Source organism: Sceloporus undulatus, chromosome 4 (assembly GCF_019175285.1).
Source record: "Sceloporus undulatus isolate JIND9_A2432 ecotype Alabama chromosome 4, SceUnd_v1.1, whole genome shotgun sequence".
Lineage (NCBI taxonomy): Eukaryota > Metazoa > Chordata > Lepidosauria > Squamata > Phrynosomatidae > Sceloporus > Sceloporus undulatus.
In genome coordinates, this window is record NC_056525.1 from 171367525 (window position 1) to 171384723 (window position 17199).

At 38.8% G+C, this 17199-nt stretch overlaps 1 protein-coding gene across 3 annotated transcripts in view; it reads left to right on the forward strand.

Annotated features, from left to right (window-relative positions):
- Positions 1 to 4258: 4258 nt before the first annotated feature.
- The window catches only part of PHACTR1 (phosphatase and actin regulator 1), a 386579-nt gene continuing 373638 nt past the window's right edge, over positions 4259 to 17199 (forward strand). Inside the window, exons 1-2 of one of the 3 annotated variants that reach the window (XM_042461661.1) lie at positions 4259 to 4643; positions 7328 to 7464. In XM_042461661.1, the coding sequence (XP_042317595.1) occupies positions 7386 to 7464 (79 nt within the window). In that variant the 5' untranslated portion in view covers positions 4259 to 4643; positions 7328 to 7385. Of the gene's footprint in view, positions 4644 to 5047; positions 5546 to 7327; positions 7465 to 17199 lie in introns of those variants that run through there. The other 2 variants (XM_042461660.1, XM_042461662.1) reach the window with 2 other exon arrangements.

Genomic DNA, 17199 nt, shown 5'->3' on the forward strand with positions numbered 1-17199 from the left:
TCTTTGGCCTGCTCCAACAGGCCTTTTCAGACATCATTAGGTCCAGAATTTTCCTCCAATGAAACAGATAATACTCAATGAAGATGTATAAAGCTATCCTACAGCAACTTTATAGAGATCAGACAGAAGCAGACGTACAGCAGGCAAAAAGAACATGAAACCAAGCTCCTAGTATTTATTGCCAATACAGTGGCTTTGTATTATCTGCCATTCACAGAGGTGGATCATCTACACATCTTTTCTGTGAATGAAGAGGATGGAGTTTATTCAAACTGATAGGAGCTTCCTGTGTTATAGGTCTAAGCTATGAGGACCACAGTTCAAGCCCTGGAGCTCCAGACACTGTTGCCTGTTGTCCTCATTTGAACTGGATCTCTGAGCCTTGTAGAATTCTTTATTCACACTATTGCTGGGATAGATCTGTATGTTTTTATTGTATGCACTCTGAAAAGTCTTGTGTGTTAGGGCATCAAACAAATGCAGAACAAAGCATTTGCCTTTAGACTTTAAAGCATAAGATTAATAATTAGAGAAGGCTATGGGTTATTCTTGACAGCTAAACGACTTTTTAAAAAATTGACTTTTCCTTCTTTCTTTTGAATCTTTCCCTCAGGAAACAGCTCCCTGTAATAATCACCTTGTCTACATGTTTCTTCAACCCACCCCAGTCAGTTCTCTCTCCTGCTTTCTTTTGGGCTAATATTAGTGTTTGTCGGCAGCATAATTCCTTTTCTTTTCTTTCCAAGCTCTGAGTCATTATAGCAACAGTTATGCTCACAATAAAGAGCACAGTGCAGAGAGAGGTAAGAAAACCTGTTGCCAACATACAGGTTCCTCCTTTAAAGCCACAAGCCCAGTCTCTTGAAAATGCCAAAGTTATCTTCTTTTTCCAGTCACATATTGGATAAACCCACAAAAATCTATACATATTGGATTGTTCAGTTTGCCATTTGGAATTTGAATGTTGTGTGTGTGTGTGTGTGTGTGTGTGTGTGTGTGAATATGTGTGTAAATTTTAATTAGAAAATTTTGCTTGTAGAAATGTCTGCATGAAGTGTAAAAAGAAATTAAACCAGTCAGCTAGCATCAGTCAAGATACTAGAAACTTTGTTGTTGTTGTTAACAGTCTTCAAGTTGACATCAGCTCGTGGCGATTCTGTGGATGAGACATCTCCAAGCTCTCCTGTCCTCCACTGCTCTGCATAGTTCCTTGTGTGGGAGATTTAGAAATATCAAATGTTCCTCAAATCTTGTACAGAACATCACCTTATTTCATCTTGATGTTTCCTACTTCCAAAATTTTCCCTCTCCTGCAAGATTTTGGGGGAAACTCCTGAAGGACCCCCCCCCCCCAAAAAAAACTAATTAGTGTACCTCAAAGAGTATTTTTCTATTTCTTGAAACCATCAAGAGCAGTGATATTGTAACTCTTCCAACACCCCCCATCCCAAAAAGATGTTGAGTAGATTCCTGAGATGTGTATTAATCCATTTTATGGGAAAGATGAAGACTGGTTCAATTAAGATTCAGTCTCTTTCAGCAGAGTTCACAAGTAAAAGTGTGACCACTCATGTGTCACCCTGAGGCAAACATCAAAACAAAGCAGCAGGCAGTATGCAAAAAACTTTACTGGTTACATTGAAAAGTACATGCAAAACACAGAGAGAGAGTCCACCTTATCCTCCTTTCCTTGTAATTTTCACATTTTCTTGATTTGGTGAGACCATGGTGGGATTTGAGGTGAAAAATATCCTTGCACGCTAGAAATTGCCCACTTCTGAAATAGAGGCTTACGTTACTTTGCACAATGGCTGGTGTTAGCATTCTATGCTAAGCAAACATATCACTGTCATCGTGGTGGTTCAGCACTTCTTTGGCTAATAATGAAAGTGAATCAGGTGCCATCAGTTGGTACACTAGCATCCTTCTGTGTTTCCTTCCTTGATTAACATTTGTCCAAGTGTACACATATTTGGGACAGGCAAACCTTTGTAAGAGATAGGATTAGCACCTCTACAGTCTAATGCTGGCTTCTGTTAATCTTCCAAGGACATCACTGAGCCAAAATGAAGCACTCTTGCATACCCTCCAAAATTTCACAGATGAAAACTGGAACATGTGCAGCCAAACAACATCGGAGTGTCACAGAGTGGCAAAAGTTATTAATACGGAAGAACACACAAGCTGGGAGAGGCTGCAGCAGTTTGCCTTTGCCTGAGCCTCTTGAAAAGGGCAAGACTGCCAACCACCTGTGTGTTGTTTCGTCCCCCTCCCTACTTTTGCACTTTGAACAGCTGAAGCTGAGGATAGGAGGGGAAATGGTCGAAGAAGAGAAAAACTTGAATGTTTTAAAAGCAGCTTAAAAAGTGGGATGACATTAAAATCAGAACTGTCCCTGCCAGTTGAAGGGAACCTTGCATTCCAGCAGAAGAGAGCAAAGCATGTGCTTAATGTGGTTTGGAAATGCTTCACTTTGGCTAGAGACCATGGTCCTAGTGTGAGATTCTATGGCTGGACTGTTTTATTTTGTTTTTTAAAAAGGTTTGTTGTTAACTGTCCTCAAGTCAGCCCCGACTCATGGAGTCCCTGTGGATGAGACAACTCCAAGATTTCCTGTCCTCCACTTCCTTTCTTAAGTCTTGTAGTTTGAGGCCCATAACCTCCCTGATTGAATCTATTCATCTGACGTATGTTCTTCCTCTCTTTCTACTGCCCTCCACCTTTCCTAGCATAATTGTCTTTTCTAATGAGTCATGCCTCTTCATGATGTGGCCAAAGTACAATAGCCTTAATTTGGTCATCTTGGCTTCCAGGCAAATTTCTGGTTTTATCTGTTCAAGAACCCACTTGTTTGTCTTTTTGGCTGCCCATGGTATCCTCAGCACCACATCTGAAAAGAATTCTTTTTCCTCTTATCCACTTTCTTCACTGTCCAGCTCTTGCATTCATATGTGATGATGGAGAATACAATGGCTTGGACTATTCTAACTTTAGTGTTCAGTTGCATATCTTTACACTTTAGGATGTTGTCCAGTTCTTTCACAAGTGCCCTTCCCATTCTTAGTCTTCTTCTAATCTCTTGTCTGCAATCTCCATTGTGATCAAATGTTTGGGGACTCTTTTTTTTCAATTTTTCATTGTCTAGGTTGAATTTATACTCAAATTTTTGAAGTACCCAAATGCATATCCTCGGGGGCTTTGAACTGAACAACTTTCCCCAGATCACAAAATAAATAACTTTTTTAAAACAGAGAAAATTTTCAAAGGGAAGTTATAATAGGACGTGTAGGTTTATTATTTGAACAAGAAAAATATAAAATAAATACATAGATTAAAAACACTGTTGGAATTGCCCATGTTATGGGGGCATATTAACTGCAGTGTCATTTTTTGTAGCACATTCACTAACATTCTAACCTTCTGTCAGAAATATTGGCTTGACAAAGGCAAAAATCCCATGCCAGTTCAAGCAGTGTGGCGCATGTGTAGCCAAACACAGCAGCATCCATGAAAGGAGTGACAAATTAGTTTGGCTGGAGCATCACTTAAGAACCTGAAGACAGGAAAAGCAGTGTGCAATTGACAGGAAAGCAGACAATGGTGAGAGGTTTGATGCCTGAGCAACTGAATAATCAAAGGGCCAAGAAGGTAGGATAGCTCCCAGAGGAAGAAGGAAAGAAAAGTAAGCGGTAGCCTGAGAAACACATTTATTGATGTTGTATTAAATGTACTGTATGTAATAAAGCACACATTTGGTTGCAGGTGGCAAGAGAGAGAGAGACCAGAGAGTGATGGAAGAGACTAGGAATTTTAGGAAGAAGTGGCCAAGAAGGAAAAACTCACACTGGGCCTAAGAATGGAGGGCTACTTTTGTAGGAGAAAGACAAAGTTTAGAGACTTGGGGCTAGTAGCCAGGGAGAAAATGAAGCCATGGGAAATGGTAATGCATTTTGACTTTTACATATTTTACGTATTACCTATTCAAGTGTTGGTTGCAGTTCCCTTTTGCGGGTAGATTCTTAAAATAAGAGATGATCACAACAGTTGCACTTGGTTTGGATCTCCCCACCATCTCCCATGATTGACGCTTTTCCTGAGCAATTGTGTTGCCATGCACTTCCATGGGAGGGGGGGACTGCAATGGAGAGAGAGAGAGAGAGAGACTGTATTTCATTCTAGAAAATAACTACCAATTATAATTACTCACCCTGTTTTCTGGCTCAGAAGAGAAGTGAGATTGCTGTTTCAAACCACCCAGCACATTTTTGCCATGATTAGAAAATGCTCTACACCTTTTACAGAGCAGTGGAAGAGACAGAGGAATAATTTTTAATCCAAATGAAATTGAGGGGGTAGCAGGAAGGGAGCAGCTAAGCCAGTAAAATAAAGCTTCTCTTCCTCCACCTTCTTTAATTAGCCATCAAATGTATTCTGGAAAAAGGGGGCTCCTCTCACATTGGTGGAAAGGGGGTTCACAGTCATCATTGTAAACAGCTAGCTGGTTACCATTTTTCACCCCAACCCTATATTTAAAGATCAAAGTGAGAAGTAGAATTGGCTTGCTGGGATTTAGCAGCATTTTAAAACACTGTTTAGCTGTATTTCACAAGATACAGAGGGATGCAAAAGGGGCTGTGATTTTGGTAAGTACCGTTCTCCTGTAAACAAAGATGTATGTGTGTGTGTAGATATTTTAATATGTATCGATTCTCCTAAACTTTATTTGAATGCATCTATTAGAAAAGTTTAATGAGATACCTTTTATCTTGCAGAGATTACCTGTAAGTATGCTGTGGCAGACCTTTTTTTCTCTCTACTTCCACAATCTAGATGAATATTTTGTAAGTGTGTGAGAAAGCTCACTCTGCATTGCTAAAACATTAAGTGCATACCTTTATGCATGATATTACAGAACAGAGAAAGAGAGAGAGAAGAGATAAGCCAACCCATAGTTGCACTTGATAAGACAGAGCTGGTTACAGAAGCATTTCATTTTGTTATTCATTACTTTGCTTTAACTGAAATACAGGTTAACTTTTTAGTTCCATTACTTGTGTGCCACCTTGTTGGAGGGAGGGGGTGCAGGAAGGTGAAAGCAAACAATTAGGCAAGAGAAAGTAATACTGTATGAGTTAAGCATTGCAGCAATAATATATTTTTTGGGACAAAAGCAAGAACAGACCAGGAATGGAACAGGGAGTAAAAGCAATTTTTGGAACAAATAAATAGAATATGCTTTTTAGAAAGATTTCCCTAGGGAAGCCTGAATACAAGGGAGAGCTGGTGGTCTACTTATCTTGAAAAGAGGGTGAGTGGGTGTAGAGAAGAAGGAAGTGTCACCTTCGGTTGCTTGGTAACATCTCTTGGCCATGCTGGTATCAGATAAAAGAAGTCCAGTCGATGTTATACATTATTCATCGGAGTTTCAATCAAGGAATCAAAATTATTTGCTTACACTGGGGGACATCTAGCCAGATCAAAAGAACTTTTACTGGAAACAAGACCTTTTGCCACTGGCGGACGTCTCTTGATACATACTTTTGCAGTAAGTATTATTCTGTGTTCTGTAGATGCTGCCAAAAAGGGAAAAAAAGCACCCAGAAGAATGCAGAAGTTTTCTGAATCTTATCAGCTTACAAATATCAAAATGGTCTCACCAAGAGAAATTGGATGTCTGTGCTTTGGGAGATTGTAATGCCAGCTAACAAGAGAGGGACTCCTTGAGTCTTTCATTAAATGCTTTAATGGGTCCATGTAAAATAAAATGCTGAAAGAAAATACTTAGGGAAAGATGTTCCTTTAAAAAGAAGCAAAGTAGAAGTTTTTAATTAGTTCTTTGATTTTTCAGTGCTGTGAAGGCTGGATGGCCACCTTTTGGAGTGTTCTGGTTGTGTATAGCTGAGGTTGGAATAGATGACCACTGCAGTCCCTTCCAGTTCTATGATTCTATAATTCTAAGCTTGCAGTAAAATCCACATTTGTTTATAATGTTTATTGCATGCTGCGTTCTAAACATAAACTAAAACTATCTTGAAGGGAAAGAAAATTTGGGGATCAGTAGAAGTTAAGACAGATTGGGGACCAGTGATGACAAATGTAACAGCTGAATATTGTGGAAGCAACATTACATGCCAGACTGCACTGCAGCTTTCCTGTAGTGTAATTCAGGGTACTTGGCAAAGGGAGCTTAAATAAAAACCTTTGGCAACGATAATCACTTTCTACAGTGTTTTAAAAGCTGGCAATATGAAGTCATTTTGATCCTTCACATTTCAAGACTTGGGGGAGATGGTGTGGGAAAGGATCTGAATTGACTCATCTCTAGCACAAAATAAATCTAATATGGTTAGAACGAGGCGGAAAGAATGCTTCATACAGCTGTCATTTGCTTGCATTTGTATTGCAGTATTGCCTAGAGATCACTAGTTGCTTAGGATTCTAGTATTATGAGCATAATACTGTCACGGGTCTACAGGTTTCAGAATGTAGGATGCAACAGGTGGTGACAGGTGTTCATTGTCAGATAAACAAAAATGTGTATGTGTCTCTGTGTGTGCCTCACTTTTCAACTTATGGCAATGCCATGAATTTCATAGGATATTCTTAGGCAAGGAATACTCAGAGGTGGCTTTGCCAGTTCCATTCTCTGAAATATAGCCTACAGCACCTGTTATTCATTGGAGGTCTCTCATCCAAGTACTAAGAAGGGATGACCCTGCTTAGCTTCCATGATCACATGGGATGTAGTGCCTTTAGGGTGTTAAGGTCCTAAACAAAAATGCCAAAACACAAAATTGTGTGCATGTGTTTGTGAAAGAAACTGGGTTTAGGAGAATTAGATGCAGGATTCCTACCACCTACCACAAAAATTACAGGGGCTTAGAATGCAGAGACATATCTGTTAGTCTGGGATATCAGTATATAAAGGGATCTTGTAGCATCTTTGATGCTAACTGTGCAAAAGAAGTTGTAGCATAAGCTTTCATATACATGCAGAATAGAAATAGAAATAATGCAGTCTGACATAACTTTAACTGTCATGGCTCTATCCTACAGAATCCTGTAATTTGTATTTTATTGAGGCACTCGCCCTCTAAAGACCTTGTAAAACTACAAACCCCAGGATTCCATAGGATGGAGCTACAGCACTTAAAGTAGTGTTAAACTGAATTATTTCTGCATTATTGTGCACCCCAAGTCTATGAAACCTTCTTTTACTCAGCCTCAAAGATGCTACAAAAATCCCTTTGCATACAGTGACTTTATAACTTTTAACATATTTAATATTTTGGATTTCTCACACCTATCTCTTCTTTTTTCCCCCCAGGAAGTTGACTACATCACTTTGAGAAACCAGGGGAAATTGACAACAAAAGTCCTCCAAAATGGATAGTCCTTTCAAGATGGACTACCTGTTAGATGTTGATTCTGCTTATCGGCTGTTTTACAGTCAAGGAGCACAAGGTAATGAAATTTAAGAGTATGGTGGTGATGGTGGTTTTAACAAGTTGGTAACAGAAGGTAAGGGCACTGTTGCCCTCTGGTGGAAGAGGCATAAGAGAGAATCGATAGCTTGTTTTTCATGTATGAATTGGAAAATTGAGAGGCATGGGGGTAAGGCTATTTAATGTCCCTTCATTATAAAAAAGCAATATCTTTACCTGCCACAATTGTTTGTGATGAAATGTTATGTTTGAGGTCTATAGCCCAGCTATAGGACATCAGGTTAGCAAATGTTTCCAAAGTAGAGTGTCAGCCCTCAGAAGTAAACAAGGTGGTATCACTGAGCCTGGAAGGAACTGCAGCCAGTGGATGGAAACTGAATATTATCAGTGAATATTATATCACCTATATATCCTGGCCAAAAAGCCAGGTAAACCTATATGGCTGTGGCTGCGGTGAATAGACTGTTGGAGAGATAAAGACCAAACTATACATTACATTATTTATTTATTCCATGCATACTCCACCTGTTCTTCATAAAGTTCAAGGCAGGATATCCCTCCCTACCCTAGATTTTATTCTCACAATAACCCTGCAGTGTTACATTAGGAAGACAGACAGTGACTAGTCGAAAGTCACCCATTTAGCTTTATGGCTGAGTGTGGATTTGAACTTGGACCTTACCAGTCCTAGACCAACATTCTAACCATGATACCACATTGGTTCTCTCTGGGATTAGAACTCCCATCTAATTTTTCAAGGTTGTAAACTACCATGGCGAAGTGATGAATGAGAAGGGCTGCAGTGCTGGTAGAATGGAAGTAGGAGAGTAGCATTCTCTCCCCATTTTATTTTCCTGATTTTAACTGTTTATATTTTCCCAATCAGTAAAACATATCCAAATATCCATAGATTTATGCTTTTGTCTGTGGCTGTAGTCTCACTTTTCTTACCACCCCTGTTACTTTTATCACATTTAAGCACTGGGAAATCATGGACCTCCCAATGTGACATCTATTCCCTTTGCTTCCAAGAAATTGTGAGAAATGTTTGCTGACACCAGAGGAAAGCCTGGAAATGTTCTTGTTATATCAAGCTCAGAATTCTGTTGGGATGTCAGGTTTTCATCCTCAGAGGAAGAAGTGGGGAAAGGTGTCTTCAGAGGTCCTAAGCCTTTAAAGAAGGCTTTGGGGGGAAGAATAGGGAAATTTAAGACTTTGTGGAGAAATATATTTTTGTAGAAGCCCATTGCATTGATCAACATTACACAGATGCATCTGCACCTCAGACATAATGCAGTTCAACACTGCTTTAACTTCCATGGCTCAATGCTATGGGATTCTAGGATTTGTAGTTTGGTGATATGTTTTGCCTTCTCTGTCAGAGAGCTCTGGTGCCACAACAAACTACAGATCCCAGGATTCTGTAGCACTGAGCCATGACAGTTAAAGTGATGTCACACTGAATCAATTCTGCAGTGCAGATGCAGCCTCAGTCTGAAAGCCCTGTAGTTGTTGTAATACAATTCCTATCAACCTTTTGGCTAGAGATAGAGGTAGTCGTAGTTTGATATAGCTAGGAGTGTACTTCTCAGGCTAGGGAAGGCTGGCATAGAGTTTCCACTTACTGTGATGCTTCTACCAAAAACAACATATGACTGCAGGCATTCACTGTTAATGCATGGCATGGGTCCTTTCCCCCCCCAACTCACCACTGATCATTTTAAAAACAACATTATTGGACCTCAGGGCAAAAGCATTTGGGATATAATAACATTAGTCTTTGCATGAAATCGTAAATGGGCTGTGTATAACAAAGTGGTACCATTTTATTGATAGTTTGTGCCTTAATGAATATTTTTCTATTGAAAAGGAGTTCAGATTACATATAAACAATGTGCTGTTGCATTTTGTGTCCTCTCAAGACAATGGCTGGAAATTGAATGGTTGCATTATAAGAGGAGAAAGCAGAAGGATAAGACTTTGCCTCATCAATTCATGACCCTACCAAATGTTGGGCCTTTCAACAAATACATTTCTAGACATGCATATTGGCAGTAAGGACCAAATTCCACATTTCATTAAAGATGTACATTAGGATTAGGACTGTGGGGAGGAAACAATGTCAACTCTCCCTGCACTGTGATACTGAAGGAGAAGATATCCCTGCTCAATTCAATGGAGTTTATTTCTGAGAAAACATGTTCAGGATTGCATCACTGGTCAATCCTTATTTTGTTCAGGCTTTCCCATCCTGCACCATAGTTACACTTCACACTACGTACCACAAAGAACTTCCATCAGTTTAAGCAACAGACCAAAATGGTGTAACTGGAAAGAACAGAATAGCACTCTAATCTTGAGTGGGTCACATAACTGTCTTCTGTTATTTGAACTTGCCTTTCCAGAGGAAGCTACAAAATCCCCTAATAGATTAATTGAAAATTGTATACACCCTTTTCCCATCTGTGGTTCTTGGCAGAAGTAACATTAATTCATCATTATTAATCCATTCAGACTTTGGGAAGAGAACAGGATGGCATTTTTATGGAGGTGTTGATGTTTACTTTGCTAATTTAGTTCTAGGTGAATATAATATTGGATTAGTATGTTGATATTATGTAGTAATAAAGCCACATCTGAAGTAAGCAACTATAATTGGACTTATCTTTTATTCAGCCTGAAAAATCTACAGACTTTATATGTTTGCCATGTAGATTCTCCGGCATGGTTAAAAATAAGTTGATCAGGAAGTCAAAGTTTTGATACACAGAGAATAATTAATAGCATTCATTTTTGTTACACTTAATCTGTACCATACGGATCACTATATGATATCCTAGGGAACATCTACACTGTAGAAATTATGCAATTTGACACAATTTTAAGTGCTGTAGGCCCATCCTATGGAATCCTGGGATTTGTAGTTTTGCAAGGTCTTTAGCCTTCTCTGCCAAAGAGTGCTGGTGCTCACAAAACTACAGATCCTGGGATTTTGTAGGATAGAGCCATGGCAATTAAAACTAGTGTTAAACTACATTTCTACATTGTAGATGTATCCCTAATGGACACTTTTACATTTAACTGTTAGAAAAAGCATGAACCAAGCAATAGTTCCTCAATATTTTGCAGTTCTTCTCAGTAACAAAATTCTAATCTCTCCTGTATGATGTTTTCATGATTAGAATGAGATTGAAGTCTAATAGTTCAGACATAGTCCATGGTCATAATAAGCTATTCTGTTATGGTGATGCTAATTAAAGATTAAATAGACATCCAGCCACCCTTAAAAAGGAGAAAGGGGTGAGGGGAAAAATATAGCAGCGCCCTTAAGACTGTTTTTTATTGTTGCATGAAAATAAAAACCAATAGTTTTAAAAGTGCTGCCACATTCCCCCCTCCCTTCCTTCCTCTTATTTTATGCTAAAAGAGACTAACATGACTACTTCCTTGAAAACTAGGTCACCTTTAAGTGATACCTGACTTCAGTAATGAATGCACAGCACTCAATAACACACACCATACCAGACTGGTTTAAAAGATGATATTAATACTGTATTAAATATAGTTTGAATCTGTACCTATGTCAGATAGTGGAGTCCTGTGTTGGTAATATAGACATTGATAAGAATGCTGTATAATATCGTTTAGTCCCCATTTTTTAGCAACTGGGGGGGGGAGATAGGGTAATATGTACAAAACAGCATGTTCTTCTTCAAATGCTGTACATCTTCGAGGCCTGCAATTCAAAAACTGCATAAAAATGGGTGTATTAGGGAAAGGTGTACAAAATATATATGTTATAGAAAGTTGCATATGAAAATAAACATTGGTTTACATGCCTGTTTTAAAGGACAGAATGGATTTATGGTGGAAGACACTCACATGGCCTGGACTGTACATAACCTAATTAATACATCCCTAGACTGCATCACTGCAGGTGGATGAATCATGTGTTTGAATGTTCCCCTGTGTATCTTTTTTAAACCTCTCTGCTAATACATAGATAACCCGATTAGAAACTTTTTCACTGCTATGATACTTGGAGGGAATTTTTACGTTTGTCGTGGATTTTTATGTGCAAGTATATAGTATCCCCACCTGCTTATTATGCTGCGTATGAATATCTACCTTATTCATAAGCAGTGTGGTCTGGTGAAAAAAATGTATCAATTGTGCAAGTATTTGAATAGTTCTTAATGTCCACAGAGGTAGCTGTGTTAATTTGTTGTGGCAAAAACCACAGTCTTGCAGCATTTTAAAGACTAAGCTTTTGTAGATATTGGCCACTGACTCAGAACCTCGAACTGATTCATATGTGCCAAGTCTGAAGTTGATATTCAATTGTAAAGATGATAGAGGGTCAAGCTGTCTTAACTGGACAATATTCGATTGACCTTGATTCAAAGGGAACTTGATGCTTTTCTACTTTCACAGACTTTCTCCTTGGTAAAAACAACAAAAGGTTCTGTGGCAATTTAAAAGCTAACACAGCAGAACATGAGCTTACATCATGAGTTGCTTGAAGAATTATCTGACATTTCAGATATATAAACAGTACAAAAGGTTGGGTGACAGGACTGTAGATAGAAGAATCAAGGGGCAATTCAGTGCAGAAAATATTGAAAGTGAGAATTATGCCATTAAAAATTGGCTGCTCACAGAACCATAGCTGATAACATGGTCATCCTGGTCCTAAGTAAGCCACTTAGTAGAAATATTCAATTTTCCTGATTCAAAACTCTTAATGATAAACTGGAGCTTCCTAATGAATTGTAACTCAGCAGTTACTGTTCCCTGCCTCCCTTCTCCCTCCAATCTTTTTTACTGTTCTTTGCTCCACAACAGCAACCTTAAGATCACTAATATCCTGGGAGATGAAAATATTGTCCCACTAGGCATTTTTTTTACAAAAGTTTCTATTTTGATGTTAGGTTTTTGTCCATTTATTATTCTATGTAGAGACACGCCTGCTTGCCCTATGGAGAAGGGCACTGCTGACAGAAGCAGCATTTATCTTCACCTCCATCTTTTTGCACCAGCAGGTGGCATAGCAGAGAAAACCCATTACATTTCCAGCTTCTTGAAATGCATTTTTTTTTAACCAGGCTCATAGCTGATTAAAATGTTTCATTTTGAAAATCTTGTTCTAAACTAATTAATCAATTTATTGTTTAAAAATCTTGAATTCTCTCAGTATTACAGGAAGTTGTAAAGGTTGAAAATTGCCAAAATAAAGCAGGAATGACCCTGTTGTGTGCAATTTTTTCACCGGTCTAAGCTCTTTCCAAATGCCTCTTTCCAGAACTGTCTTTGAGAGACCATTAAGCATCAGACAAGTAACAGGTCCCTGACAAAAATGATGAGTAAAAGAGAAAATATAAGGATAATTTAGATTTACGTGTTCTTAAAGATTCACAAAACCTTTAGTAAGTGGATCAACTTGTCTGCTTCTGTCAGGAACTTCCATAATTTTTCTAAGGGAAAAAAGGTGACGTAAAGCTATGTGCCAGTGTGTACATCAACATATGGGAAGCACATCACCACTTGAAATCATAGGTTGGTGTCAACAGTATTAAAATCCAGTTTGGGTTTCTGAAACAGCTCTGTCAGAGTACACCTGCACAAATAACTGTATCCACAAACTGGTTTGTGAACCTTGCCCATTCACTCCACAACTAGAAGCCAGTAGGGAATCTGATCCTAATGATTGCCCTGTCTTTTCCAATGACTAATTCTAGTGGAACAATAAGGAGTTTTCCTACAGTGGCTACAATGCCAGCTTTCCTCTCTTGACTATTCTATTTTCACAGAACTCCGCAAAAATGAATCAAGGAATGATATCATTCAATCTGGAAGAGTGGAAGGAGTCACAAAGAATCAAACACCCAATTCCCACAATTTTTTTTCTAGGAGCGTTACAATATGGGTTAATTTTTAGGCCAATTCTCTTGGATCGATTGTCCCAAACTTTGGGATAGTGAGGTCCATACTACCAGGATGTTTTTCTATGCAATTGACTGAAGGGCAACAGAAGATCAACAAACATATCCAGGGGTAGCCATGTTGGTCATACAGCAAAGTAAAATAACACTCAGAATCTACAAAACAGCGATCAACCAAAATGCGCAAAATACATGATGCAAGCTTTCAAAGCTCCACTGACTTGTTCATCAGACAAAGGGGTTAAAAAGATACAGATGAAAGAAAGATAAGATGATGTTAAGAGTCATAAGCCTACATTTTGTCAAGAAGTTGTTGTTGTTTTCAGTTAATGTGGTATGAAGGGATATCCATGTAGGCCAGCGGATCTCAACCTGTGGATTGCAACCCCTTTGGGGGTCAAATGAACCTTTCACAAGGTCATCTAAAACCATCAGGAAACATATTTATGATGATCTTGGGAACCGAGACGAAAATCATTTTATGGTTGGGGGTCACCACAACATAAGGAACTGTATTGAAAGGCTGCAGTATTAGGAAGGTTGAGAACCACTGATGTAGGCAGAGGCCATTCTTTTTTGGTATGTGGGCCCTGGGAAACACAACAAGTGACTTCCTTTCAGATTCCAGGCTACCTCAGCAAGTGATACTTTTTGATTACAGCAACATAATTTTGTGGCGAAGCAGATGGGCAGGAAGGAGCAGCACTCCAAGCCCAATTGCTTTGGGGCCACAGCAAACCCATGCCAAGGCCCTGAGGACATCTCCTCTGTGGCTCCAAATAGGAGTGGGGAAAATCCATTCCTTGTGGGGCTGGTTTTGAGCCGCCTTTAGGCAGCCTCAGTGAAGCTCTGGGATGGCTTCAGGGCACTCTGGGGGTGTGTGTCATGTAAATGCCACGTCCCAGAGCAGTTGGAAGCCGCTCCCATCTGTACAAAATGTGTACATACATCACTATCTTCAAATTTCCAGTTCCCACATTATCGTACAACCATTATACCCCCTTCTTATTCAGACATTTTTCTACTCCCCCAAAGTAAATGAGAGAAGAGAGTTGTATTGCTGCTTTCATGTGAAATACTGCCAACAAGTGGCAGCTGTAACCAAGAACACTTAAGATGAAACACATGGATGTTCAAAGGTATAAACTAGCCCCAAGATCCAATACAATGTACAGTAATGGTTTGAGTGTTGGACTAGGAGACCATGGCTTGAATCTTCATTCAGCCATGGAAGCCCACTAAGTGCTTCAACCTTAGAGAAAAGCAATAACAAACTTCTTCTGAAGTTATCGTGCAAAGAAAACCATCGGATAGGTTGCCATAAATAAGAATCTACTTGAAGGCACATAACAATAATGCAGCAACAACCAAGTGGCCTTCTATGTGTGCGGTATCCACTGGCACATAGTAAATACTGTAGCTATAAGGGAGAATTATGTCATTTTTAATAACATTTCCTTTCAGGAAGTGAAAGGAGTGACTGTGAGCAGAGGGGTAGCTTTCCCTTATCAGAAACCAGTTTATACAGGGTGCTATTATATAGTATATATTGACAACATACTGACAATGAGTTGGGCCGTTGCCATATCATCCATTTTCATATTCTTCTTAGACAAATGAAGTTACTCTTCTTCCATGGACAAATTACTTTTACTGAGAAAGAACATTATACAGTGGGCTTTTGGCATCCGCTGAGGTTTGGTACCAAAATCTGTGGATGCTCAGGTCCCATTAAATACAATGGCATAGTAAAATGGTGTCCCTTACATAAAATAGTAAAAGCAATGTTTGCTTTTTGGAATTTATATATATATTAAATATATTTCAAGCCATGGATGGTTGAATCTGTAGATAAAGAATTTGTGGATATGGAGGGCTAACTGTATTCCATTAAGTGACTTAGATCTGAAGTGGAGAAACCTTTGGCCCTCCAAATGTTTTGGGCTACGACTCCCATAAGCCCTTACCATTGGGCATGCTTCCTTCCTGTTGATCACATGTCTAAGAGGCAATTTCTGTGCTCCTGCCTGCAATCAAAGCAACGGTGATAGCTCTGAAAACAAGAGACAGGACAGTGGGGCTGAGGCAGTGTCAGCCCAGCTGATTTGTGTGCATAATAACATGGCGTCACACCAAATTCAGCCCAGTGTGTGTGACTGCCATCATGTCAGTCTGGGGCCAGTCCAGGGCATAATGCTCCAGACTGTTCTCCAGATTAAGCAGCTGGTGTAGACATGCTCCCTTATTTGAATTTTTGGCAGACTCTGGTACCATAGAGCTCGCCTTCAGCACCACATCTCTCTTCCTGTCATCTTTTCTAATGTCATGCTTTCAGAACCATACACATTAGTTGGCAATACTGTGGTATTGATCATTATGGCTTTGGCATTTAATTATATTGAACTAATTTTAACTAAGATACCTAGAATTTATTCCTATAAATTAATGTATACACAAATTAATATATGCAGACTACATGAAACCTGCATCCATTTTTTGTTGGTAATGTGTGTGTGTGTGTGTGTGATTTGTAAGTGGCCATTGTATTATTCCCAGGTTAAGAGGATTTAGAATTGGCCCCTAAACACTATTAGATTCAGTAGGGCTTACATCTGAATAGACATGCATTAGATTGCACTGTCATATACCCTTAGGTTAAAAAAAAACTTAAGTAGGGGAAGAAACAGCACTGAGAATAAAATGATTCAAGTTAAAATTCTTGATACCTCAATTAGAATTAGTTCAATAGGTATCCTGCAAAAGAGAGTGCAAGGTGCACTTCAGCAATTCTGCCGCCTCTCAGTGAAACACCATAGGATTTTTAAACACGAAGAAGTGCACATTCCTTTGGGGATATTTCCAGAGGGTTGAAGTATTTCTCACCTATAAACATCAAACAGATTTTTCTCAATTCTTTTGAAGCCAAATTTCCTAAGCTTTTTGGTTTGGCTTTAGACACACGAACATCAACATAAAGTAAGCAAAAATCTTCTTAAGCTAGAACTCCCAGCAAGAAGAAACAGAGGAATTGAGAAATGGTGCTCTTAAAGGAAACATTTTGTTGGTCTTGAACTTACAACAGCAGATGCATTATGATCCCAGCTCTGAATAATTGTGACTGCCTACATGGGGGCAGGGGAATGGAAAAGTACCTTGACAAAGCAGAATTTCTTGGGATAAAACTGAAGATGAAAATTGGTTGAAAAGGAGGATATAACTCTCACAAATAAATTATTTGGGGGCAGAATATATATCAAACTGTGTGTAGCTGGTCATGTATATGAATCACCTTTTGGAGGACGAGGGGATATCCTGACGGATTTTACAGCTTGAATTCTCTGTTAAGAACAAGGAAGGGAATTGGAAATTGAAAAGTAAGAGAGAATAGGCTGAGTGGAGAGATATACAAGTCCAGGAGATACAGAGAAAAGGTAAAAAAAATCAATTAGGAAATAATAACTAAGCCCTTGGCTATGGGCCTTTACTCTATCAGGAGTGCTCTATAAGCAGTATGGAAGGAGACGGGTGAGTGATGTTGCATTTTGAACAAAAGCTCAGAATAGCTGTTCTGTTGTTCTAATCTAATATTTTGCTCTATTCTTTGAGATAATTTTGAATGTATATATCACTGACATATTACTTATAAACATTATGTGTTTGCTACATCAATATGCTTAAGACTGTTTAATCTCTCTTTTTAATGAGCTAACTTTCAAGCTATCTGCTATAACATTTGCCCCAATATAATTATACATTTGCCCCAATATAATTATACATTTGCCCCAATATAATTATACATTTGCCCCAATATA